The sequence below is a fragment of the Ciconia boyciana genome, unplaced genomic scaffold, assembly GCF_034638445.1.
Source record: "Ciconia boyciana unplaced genomic scaffold, ASM3463844v1 HiC_scaffold_39, whole genome shotgun sequence".
In the NCBI taxonomy this organism is placed as follows: domain Eukaryota; kingdom Metazoa; phylum Chordata; class Aves; order Ciconiiformes; family Ciconiidae; genus Ciconia; species Ciconia boyciana.
The window spans coordinates 537,638-549,155 of NW_027328407.1; the positions used below are offsets into that span (position 1 = coordinate 537,638).

Genomic DNA, 11,518 nt, shown 5'->3' on the forward strand with positions numbered 1-11,518 from the left:
ATGCTTTTGATTGTGGTCAGGGAAGTCTCCCCTAACTTGTGACTGTCTTTTTCTCCTATGACAATGCCCCATGCCCAGAGGCAGCAAATGTCCAACAGCAGCTCCATCACCCAGTTCCTCCTCCTGGCATTTGCAGAAACGCGGGAGCTGCAGCTCTTGCACTTCTGGCTCTTCCTGGGCATCTACCTGGCTGCCCTCCTGGGCAACGGCCTCATCATCACTGCTGTAGCCTGTGACCACCGCCTCCACACCCCCATGTACTTCTTCCTCCTCAACCTCTCTGTTCTTGACCTGGGCTCCATCTCCATCACTGTCCCTAAAGCCATGGCCAATTTCCTGTGGGACACCAGGGCCATCTCCTACGCAGGATGTGCTGCCCAGGTCTTTCTGTTTGTCTTTTTGATGTCAGCAGAGTATTGTCTTCTCACTGTCATGGCCTATGACCGCTACGTTGCCATCTGCAAACCTCTGCACTACAGGACCCTCCTGGGCAGCAGAGCTTGTGTCCACATGGCAGCAGCTGCCTGGGGCAGTTGTTTCTTTTATGCTGTGCTGCACACTGCCAATACATTTTCCATACCCCTCTGCCAAGGCAATGCCCTGGACCAGTTCTTCTGTGAAATCCCCCAGTTCCTCAAGCTCTCCTGCTCAGACTCCTCCCTCAGGGAAGCTGGTCTTCTTGTGGTTAGTGCCTGTTTAGTGTTGGGATGTTTTGTTTTCATTGTGCTGTCCTATGTGCAGATCTTCAGGGCCGTGCTGAGGATCCCCTCTCAGCAGGGACGGCACAAAGCCTTTTCCACGTGTATTCCTCACCTGGTTGTGGTCTCTCTGTTTATCAGCACTTGCACATTTGCCTACATGAAGTCCCCCTCCATCTCCTCTCTGTCCCTGGACCTGGTGATTGCAGTTCTGTACTCCGTGGTTCCTCCAGCTGTGAACCCCCTCATCTACAGCATGAGGAACCAGGAGCTCAAGGATGCAGTGTGGAAACTGATAAGGGATGTTTTTCTGAAGCAACAAAATACTTCTGCATAGTAGCTAAAATGTAACCCATTACAGGCCCAGCCTGTCTTCTTTATTTTTTGTTGGTTTTTGTGGTTTTTTACTTGTGAGAATGTTGTCTTCCCCGTTCTAATTCACTGTCTGCTTTTCTTTTCTTAACGAGTGTCTGAGTAAATGAGGAGCTGTGATTTCTATGTGTTTAAACAAAATAAAGGGCCCTTCAGTGACTTATTTTTTTCCTGAGATTCTTTCTCCAAGCCATTTTGGAGCTGCAGGGACAGTTCCTGTGTGCAGATTTGGAGGGGACGAGACTCCCAGCATGGCAGCACTGCCAGGGAGCAGCAGTGCTTGCTCTTCCAGGGCTGTTCTCTTTCCACTTCCACGCTCCCTTTCTCATCCCTTGCATTGGTGTAAGGCCTGAGCGCTCTGGCAGTTTGGTCACAGCCGTGACCGCATGGTAGTCCTGTGACCGCAGGCAGGGACAGGCAATGGGCGCTTGTGGGACAGAGCTGGCCTGCATAACAGTATTTCCATAAAGAAAGGTGATCTCCTGAGTACAGTGCCTGAAGGCTTAGATCTTCTTTCAAAGGTGCTGTCAAGAACAAGCTCAAGGAAGTGCCCTGTTGAGGAGAACAGCAGTGAACAGCTGAAGTGTGTGAGTGTGCAGGGTGGGGACACGCAGCAGTGTCCCTTGCACAGCCAGGCCTCCAGGGACAGACTTGAAGGACCAGCAGAGCAGGGGCTGGTCTGTGACCTTGTTTGCTGGACACCCTGGGCAAGGTGCCCCAGGACAATCGTCACAGACCAGCCCCTTGCAACCACCATTCCCAGCACTGTCCTCTCACCCCAGCTCGGAGAGCTTGTTTGTCCCTGCATGGTGGGACACTGAATGACTAGGTCAGAAGTCCATGTTTGCATTGTTCAGAGGAGACTTAAGCATGCACATCGTGTGCGTGTGGGGAGGTGAACCCGAGTGAGCACAAATGCCATCAGCGATTCCTAGAGGTGCCATGAAGACCAGTGGGACAGACAGTGCCTCGAGGCCACTTCACTTGAGAGTAACGTCCCCTGGGAAACCAACCACCTGAATGCAGCACTGGGATGTGCTTCTGTGAACCAAGGTCCCTGTGTCCATTCCTCATGCCATGGGGCATCTCAGGCAGGTGCAGAGCAGGGCGATACACCGCAGGGCTGAGGTGCCTCCCAGCCTCTGGGAGTGGCAAGAGGAGGCCAGAGAGTCACCTGCTGCAGTGCACTTCATCCGCATGTGCAAGGGAAGGACCCCTGCCTCTGAACACCCCTATTTGTATGAGGAGTGCATGAGGCCAGCTCAGATGTGGACACCTCACAGGGCCCTGCCATTTCTGTGTGTGACTCCAGGAACAAACCCCACTGTCGCAGTGAGATTCATCTCACCCGCCTTGGAACAGCTCATTGCAAATGCTCCTATCTGCTCACGTCACCCTTTCTGGATTGTGCCCTCAAATGTGTCAGAGCAATCAGAGAGGTTCTGTGGTCCTTGGAAAAGTCAGACATCAAACCTTTCTTCAAGAAGGGCAAGAAGGAGGATTGGGAGAATTACAGGCTGGTCAGCCTCCCTCATTGCCAGAGAAGGTGATGGGCAAATACTCCTGCAGCCACTTCCAGGTACTCGTAGGACAAGAAAGGGACTGCGGAAGCTGTATGGGTCAGGGAAAGAATGGGATGTTTTGTACCTGGACCTTAGCAAGGGTTTTGTCGTGGTCTTCCATAGCTTCTTTACAGCCAGATTGGTGATTTCTGGAGTCAAGGAATGGATGATGTAGTGGGTATGAAGTTGCCTGGTGGATCAAGCCCAAATGTCACCAGTGGTAGAGTCCTCCTGGTGGCCACTTACTAGTGGCATCCCTCAGTGCAAGCACTTGGGCCAATGCTGTTGAATGTCTCTATTAACTGCCTGTACAATGGGAGGGAGTGCCTTTTCAGCTGCTTTGTGGATGATGCCAAACTGGGCAGAGCCCTTAAGCAACCTAATCTGGTTAATGCTGCCTTGAGCAGGACAGCCGGACAGGATGATGTTCAGGGGTCTCTTCCAACCTGCATTATTCTATGATTCAATGCATCTTTTCCTTGGAGAGCTTTCTGAAGAGAGCATAGACAGAGGAAGAAGGAAAAAAAGAGAGGCAAATTAGAGATATAGCATGCACCAATAGAAATATAGCAGTTCTTCTGATGAACATTTCTCCACTCAAAGCGTCGGTAGGAAATTTATTAGATAAATTTGATGAAACAAGCTTACTTTAATCTGCTCAGGTGCTGGGCCACAAGGAGGGTGATGGTTGGGTACGCTATCACGTGGTCAATTGTGTCTCGGGAACTCATTATCCAGTAGGAAGCCAATGGCTGCGAAGGGAGCTGTGAGGTCACTTCTGCCTCTGGAGGTGACAGGCCAACAGCAGGAATGTGCCTGGGAAAGGGACTGTGAGGTCACTTCTTGCTGAAACAGCTGATAGCTCAGCCCTTAACTCATGGTGGGGGTATGTGCTTTAAGCTCACATCTGCCAGGGTCTCTGGCAGGCCAGCAGAAGGCACCTGGTTGGCACATTGACTGGGACATCCCCTCTGCCGAAGGACCTAGGCTCGCTCCAGGAAGGGGGCTTACATTTTGGTTGTCCTGTCTCTTTTGCCTGAGTACATGATGGGACAGCAGCAGGCACGCAGCTTGGTCGTGTCTATCCGAGAAGCTGAAAGGCTGGCAGCCTTGGGAGATGATGGTGAGGTTACTTGTGTGTGGTCAGGTGAAAGGCCAGCAGAAGGCTGATGGATTGGGAAGCCTTCTTGAAGGGTTGTTTCCCAGACGGTGGAGCTCTCCTTGGAGGTAGGAAACAGCAGGAGAGAGAAACCCTGCTGCAGAGTGCAGCTTGGAAGGTGGAGATAGGGCATGAGGAGGAAGAAATGTCACTCAAAGGGTAGTGCTGTGGTACATGAAGTCCTCCAGAAGGAGTATGAGATCAGTCCATGTCTTTGTGTTTCAAGGAACAGAGTGTGAGGGTGGACAGATTTCAGTGAATGTATGGAAATGTTGGGGTGAGAGCAAGGTGGGGAAGTGAGATGGGTGTCTGCAGCCTGCAGGGCAAAAGAAGCAGCTGTGGGACAGCGTAGGACAACCTGTGCTGGAGATGGTAAAGGTGGAGATGGCAAGGCTGGAAGTCACCAAGAGAACCCCAGGCTTTTTCCTCTTGGGTTGCAATTGTCTGTGCCACAAAGGCCTATGAGGAGCCATGTTGTCCTAAGGCACTGGGGCCTCACTGCCTCCTTGCACACCCCCAGTAGGGCTGGGAACTGTCATAGCGTTGTCCTTCCCTCAGCACCACACACCCCACATCCCACTGCCCCAGGAAGAGCCCTGAGCACTGTGTGAAGGACAGGATCTGCCTTCCCCGAGGCTGGGGTTCAGAGCTTGGCCTTTCTGCTCCATAGAACAAAGCCAGGGTTTTCTCAGCATCTCAGCTGCCTGCACATTACCTTTGCCTACCTGTAATCATGGCCTCCAAGTGTCTGCTCTAACGAGTCCCTTGGGAGGCTTTGTCAGTAATGGCCCTCAGTGGGGCTCATTAATGCTTCAAGGTACTTTGGGTTTGGCTTTTGGTGTTGACTCTTTGAGAGGTTTGTTCAATCTCCTCTCAGTACCTGAGGTTCAAGGACTCAGCACCAAATGCCCCATGGGGCTCATTAAACTAAAGCAAGCCCTAACGAGCTATGTGCCTTCCTGTAATTTTCTTCTAGTCTTGTACAGTTAATTCGAGAGGTTTCCTAGTGCACTGCTGGAGAAAGATTTCAAAGAACTTCTAATAAACATGGTCTTTTATTTTTAAGTGTGTATTTTATTACTTTTCAGTTTAGAGAAAAGACAATAGGAGCATTCTCTGTTTGATATTGATCCAGGGTCTCTCCTAAGGAGGTCTGCACTGGTAGGAGAAGCTGTCCCTTGAGGTCTGACACAGTATGGACAACCTTGCTCCTCACCTCCCCAACCCCACCATTTCTCTCATCAGCCACCTGGGACTTGTGTCCCTTTTCCTTACATCAGACTTCTCCTCTGCAGTCTGCAGCTGGATGGTACAGCTCCTTTGTGCCAACTCCTACCCACTTTCCTTAGAGACCTGGCTGCACAAAGGCAAGGAGGGATTTTCTTAATTTTGAGCAAACAAATTAAAACTGATTAAGATTCACCATTCAAATAAAACACACTCCTCAACTGTATGCCAAGTACAAGCTACCACCCATGAGGTTCACCTCCCACAAGGCATAATCATGCAAGAAATGTTTTAGACAGAAAGGACATTATAAAATAGACACAATCAAAGAGTTGGCTCTTTAGACAGAATTACACAGGCTACTGAAATTTAGGCAGGCTTTTAACTCCCTGAGGCTCAAAGCAGCTACTGGATTGTTGAGGGGTGCCTGAATGATCAAAGAGTAAAGGGAAGGCAAATCTAGAGAGCAATTGCAAGTGTTTCTGTGCAGATGGGTTGCTGGAAAGGTGACTTCAGACATGGTCAGTTTAGTTAGGACAGGTGGAATATGTGAAAGATGAGGGATATTAAATGCATGGCCGAATAGACAGAGTACTGACCATGCATCTATAAAGGAAGGTCAATAGTGCTCCACTTGTTATTAATGCACATCCTGAAAACTCCTCATTTTGATCTCATGGGAAAACACCAACATTTTATTAAAAGTATGCAGTTGTTTCAGCTGATGAGGTCACGCTTATACTTGTAAACACGTGTAAAAATTCCTCAGCTTTTCAGGCAGAGCTCCGCTGTCTGACTGTCACTGTGCAGTGCCAGCTCTGAGGACCCGGTGTCTCTGCAGTAGGTGCCTGGGACTGGCAGCTGTCACAGAGGACCTGCTGGAGATGAGAGCCCCTTGGAAGCTGCAGCTGCAGCCTGGGCAGAGGGTCCCGGGGCACCTCCACTGGCACCACGCGCCCGTGTCCCTGTAACTGCATCCCACCCCAATTTTATGATCGCTTCCCTTTGGAAACAAACGCAGGGCACAAATCCCCCAGAGATCAGTACATTAAAACAAGACAAAACAAAGCCAGGAGGAGAACAACATCAACAGTGTTGGAAGCTTAAAATTGCAACAAGACTTTTCCTTCACTCTACATCTTGCATTCTATTTCTTTGTTGCTTCATTTTTGTAAAATGTTCTCAACATTTCCATCATACTGAGGCCTTCAGCATTAAGAAAGATAATTTTTGTGTCTTGCACAGAGCCCAGGGCCCCAGAAAACTCCCTGCCCTGGACTGTCCACGCCACCTCTAACTCTTGGCACAGAGTGAGTCACGCTCAGAGGTGTTGACAACTCTTGCCTGATGGAGGAAAGCAAGGTACACAGCTTCAGGGAAACGTTCTCCTCATTTTGGATGGCCAAATTTGCACTAATCTCATCAAATCTGTGTTTTCTATCTGTGTGGAAAAACCTGTATTTATGTATACGTAAATGTATAAAAAAATGTGTAGATGTGCCCAGTTACTCATCAAAATACATTTCCTACCAGCACTCTCAAAGGAAGAACCTTTGTTCCGAGGAATTACTGTGTTTATACTGTCTTTGTCACTCCGTCCCCTGCCCCACAGGGCACTGGCACCAGGTTTCCCTCAGCTGCCTTCCTTGTGCTGACAACACATTTAGAGAAGCCCTTCTGGGGGCCCTCCCCATGCATGGCCACTTCCAGCCACCGCTGAGCTTTGGCTCTGCTGGCTCCATCCCTGCACCCCCAGGCCAGGTGTCTGTCTGCCTCCTGGGCAGCCTGGTCCCCTCCAGCCTCCCTGCACTTCCTTCTGCAGTTTGACCTCCTAAGTCAGGGGGGTCCCTCTTCATCCATGCTGACCTCTTGTGGGCCCTGCTCCACTCCCTGCACTTCAGACTGGCTTCTTCCTGGGCTTTGAGGATGTTGTCCCTGAAGATCCAGGGGGGACTCACAGCCCCTTTGTCCTCCAGCACACTCCAAGCAGATCCTCAGCTAACTGAAATCAGCTCTCCTGCAGTCCTGCACTCTCATTCTGCTAGTTGTCCTACTTCTCCACCAACTCATGGTCACTGCAGCCATGGCTGCCCTCATCCTTCCCATCCCCAGCCAGAGCCACCTTGTCTGTCAGGAAGAGACCAGCCCTCCTCAGCTCATCGAGTGTCTAATGTGTCAAGATGCAGTCTTCCACACCCTCCAGGCATCTCCTGGGTTACTTGTGCCCAGCCCTGGTGCCCTCCCAGCAGACTGGGGGGTGGTTCAACTTGCCACGTAAGGGAGGACCTGTGACCGTGAGGCTTCCTCCAAGGCAAGGCTCTGTGCATGCCAGCCTCCCCTTTGCCCAGAGCTCAGCTCCACCTCCTCACACACCTGCCTGCCTTCCTGAGGAGCCCTTGCCATCCATGGCTGCCCTCCCACCACTCGAGCTGTCCCACCAGGGCTCTGCAGTCCCCGTGGGGAGCACGTTGCTGCCTGCCCAGCAGAAACGACAGCGCTGCAGAGGGGAGAGGAGAGGCAGGCAAAGGGGAAGGGTTCTGGGAGGTTGGCTGGGAGGCTGCTCCTGTTGCTGGAAACGGATGATGCAAGGAGAGACATTGTAGCTGGGAGGTGGATTTTGAAGTCACTTCTTTGGAAAGAACCCAAGTGGCCAGGTGCTGAGGCAGGCGCAGTGATGTCGCCTGGAGCGTCGGAAAACCCACCCAGCAGTGCTGAGAGCTTGGGAGAGGGGGGATGCAGAGGAAGGTGAAGGTGACATGGCTGGGAGGTGGACTGAGTTGCCATTTCTACTGCAGTAACCTGACTGACTTGCGGCAGGCAGGCCGATACTGTGACATCAGCAAGTGCATCACAACCCCAAAGCGACACAGATGACAGCTCAGGCAGTGGAGAGGGGTAGAGGTAGGCAAAGCCAACGTGGTTGGGCTGTTGCTTGTGAGGTCACCTCATGACAGCAATGTGATTGCCCAGGAGCAGGCAGGCATCATGAGGTCATCAAGGACACCAGATGGGATGGCTGCAGACAGATGACTGGGCCCCTGGTGAGGCCCTGCCCTGGGGTGAAGCCACCTGTACATGCCATGGGAAACTATGGGAGGTGGCATGAGAAACTGCAGGATGTGACAGAGAAGAGCGTGAGAAGGGACCAGAAGTCTGGGCAGCACCGTGTGTCCCGGCTGGGTCTCGCAGGTGGCTGCAGACATGAGGAGTGGCCAAACAGCACAGAGGAGAGCATTGGGGACCTTCTGGGTACTCAAGGCCGTAAGTGCCTGGGGGAGCCATCAGTGATGCCATTGAAGTCCCAGAGGACCTAGGCAATGGTATTCAAACTATCACATTTGGGTACAAATGGAGAAAACCTGAGACCATTGGTGAAAAATAAATGCTGAGGGTTATGAATTGGGGAGGAGACTAGGGCAGAGAAAGGGAAGGATCAAGGTGGATCGTGGAAGAAGCAGCCTGTGGAAGAGGGGGCAGGAGGGGGCTGCAAGGGGCCAGCTGCCCATGGGGAGGTAGCTGGTCAGTGCCGGTCTGGCCAAACCCTCTGCCTGATCACCGTGGTCTCTCATGCTTATGATACTGGTTTCAGTTGGGGTAGAGTTAATTATCTGCACAGTAACTGGTATGGGGCTATGTTTTAGATTTGTGATGAAAACAGTGTTGATAACACACCAATGTTTTAGTCATTGCTGAGCAGTGCTTGCACAGTGCCAAGGCCTTTTCTGCTTCTCACGCTGCCCCGCCAGCGAGTAGGCTGGGAGTGCACAAGGAGTTGGGAGGGGACACAGCTGGGACAGCTGACCCCAACTGACCAAAAGGATATTCCAGACCACAGGATGTCACGCTCAGCAGTAAAAGCTAGTGGAAGAAGGAGGAAAGGGGGAAGGTTCAGATTTATGGGATTTGTCTTCCCCAGTCACCGTTACGTGTCACGAAGCCCTGCTTGCCCAGAAATGGCTGAACACCTGCCTGCCGATGGGAAGCAGTGAATAAATTCCTTATTTTCCTTTGCTTGCACGCAGAGCTTCTGCTTTACCTGTTAAACTGTCTTTATCTCCACCCATGAGTTGTCTTACTTTTACCATTGCAATCCTCTCCCCCCACTGTGCTGTGGGGCAGTGATTGAGCAGCTGTGTGGTGCTGAGCTGCCTGCCAGGGTTAAACTACACCATTTATTAAACTCTGCTCCTCGCTGTTTGCTGTGTGAGTGGGCTCACTGGTGTGTGTGTGTTAGCGCGTGAATGTATGTACGTGCTGTGCTGGTCAGTTCTAAGTGGGGTTAGCAAGGAGGACGAGGGCACCAGGATCTGGAGAGACCCAGGGCTGGAACTGCCAAGCGGGTAGTATCTCTGGGTCTGGGCAGACCCAAAGCCCAGGCCCACACTGGAGGGACCGCGGGGTGTGTAAGCCTGCAGGTAAATTCTGCCGGGAAGGTAGGGAGCACTCGTGCAACCTTCACACCAGAGCAGCCTGAGAGGGGGAACGGGATGGGGCCAGCTGTGCTGCTCATGGCTGTGCAAGTGCTGCTGGTGGTGTGGTGGCTGTAAAGGTGCTGTTGCCTGTTGGAGCTGGTCTGTGTAGGGTTGGCCGTGTCCATCTTTGTTTCCTTGCAGACACCTGGATTTAGTGCTTTCCCTTTGGATGACTCCACCTTGGGCAATCTCTCACTTTGTGAGAGAGGCTCCAGGCAGTGACCACCCCAGGCACCCGCGGTCCATGCGTATGTCGCAGGCTCTCCAGGCAGGTCCAGATTCCTCTCCTGGAGGATGTCCTCTGCCCTGTCACGCACTGGGACAGCGCAGTATGACAGTACCTCAGTGACCGTTCACCATCTCCACTGTCAATAGACAACAACACATGTCCTAAATCCAACCATTTTTCTCTAACAGCTACCCAGGTGACAACGAGATTTTTACTCAGGCCCTTTTGGAGTGAAATTCCTGGGCCTGTTGCTGGCATCAGGTGTGGAAGAACATCCACATCTTGAGGAATTGCATGGGGGAGATGTCATTTTATTTCAGAGATGCTATGAGAGAGTCAGCTCTGAAACAGTGTAAGAAAAACATTTATCCAGGCTTCACGTGAGAGGGAGAGAGAGACGGGTTCATTTCTCAGGAGAGTGAGCTGAACACAAATGATTATGTAGGAACATAATAACCATAAATATCAATATAGGTACTGCTAAGAAAAAAAAGAAGGATAAACCATAAACACAGTGCACCCCTGCCCTGGAATAAACTAGATGTCATTTGTGTAGAGTGATGGGAAGTTTATCAATATTGACAAACATTGATGAAATCAGTTTCCTAATGGACTCCTTCAGCTCCTGGTTCCTCATGCTGTAGATGAGGGGGTTCACTGCTGGAGGAACCACCGAGTATAGAACTGCCACTACCAGATCCAGGGATGGGGAGGAGATGGAGGGGGGCTTCAGGTAGGCAAATATGGCAGTGCTGACATATAAAGAGACCACGGTCAGGTGAGGGAGGCACGTGGAAAAGGCTTTGTGCCGTCCCTGCTCAGAGGGGATCCTCAGCACAGCCCTGAAGATCTGCACATAGGACAGCACAATGAAAACAAAACATCCCAACACTGAACAGGCACTAACCACAAGAAGCCCAACTTCCCTGATGTAGGAGTGTGAGCAGGAGAGCTTGAGGATCTGGGGGATTTCACAGAAGAACTGGTCCAGCCCATTGCCGTGGCAGAGTGGTAGTGAAAATGCATTGGCCGTGTGCAGCACAGCATTGAGAAACCCACTGCCCCAGGCAGCTGCTGCCATTTTGAGACAAGCTCTGCTGCCCAGGAGGGTCCCGTAGTGCAGGGGTTTACAGATGGCAACGTAGCGGTCATAGGCCATGATGGTGAGCAGATAAAACTCTGCTGACATCAAGAAGGGAAAGAGAAAGACCTGGGCAGCACATCCTGCGTAGGAGATGGCCCTGGTGTCCCACAGGGAATTGGCCATGGATTTGGGGACAGTGGTGGAGATGGAGCCCAGGTCAAGAACAGAGAGGTTGAGGAGGAAGAAGTACATGGGGCTGTGGAGGCGGTGGTTGCAGGCTACAGCAGTGATGATGAGGCCGTTGCCCAGGAGGGCAGCCAGGTAGATGCCCAGGAAGAGCCAGAAGTGCAAGAGCTGTAGCTCCCGCGTGTCTGCAAATGCCAGGAGGAGGAACTGGGTGATGGAGCTGCTGTTGGACATCTGCTGCCTCTGTGCAAGGGGCCTGTTCAAGGAGGAAAAGGCAAAGTGAGGAGAGACTTCTCTGAATAAAACCTATTCCATGTCTCAGAGAAACAGCCCTCGTGGCCTTTCTCTTTCCAGGAAGGCCTTCGTGCAGCTCCCTGGCTTGAGCTCTGGTGTGTGCTGGGTTGGGGTGTAGTGGGGAGCAGGGGACTCTTCTGTGGAGGAATCAGTCCTGCTGTGCAGCCACAGCTAAACTGGAACCAGGAGTGATCTCAGGGGCAATTTACTCATGATTTCAAAGAGCTTTTCAGCA

General features: G+C 51.7%; 1 protein-coding gene and 1 pseudogene across 1 annotated transcript; one reads left to right on the forward strand and one right to left on the reverse strand.

Annotated features, from left to right (window-relative positions):
* Positions 1–1,035, forward strand: LOC140645835 (olfactory receptor 14C36-like; annotated as a pseudogene).
* A 9,228-nt stretch (positions 1,036–10,263) lies between these two features.
* LOC140645839 (olfactory receptor 14C36-like) lies at positions 10,264–11,223 on the reverse strand. The gene has a single exon (XM_072849302.1). It carries the CDS (start codon positions 11,221–11,223, stop codon positions 10,264–10,266), a length of 960 nt encoding a protein of 319 aa, XP_072705403.1.
* Positions 11,224–11,518: the final 295 nt, after the last annotated feature.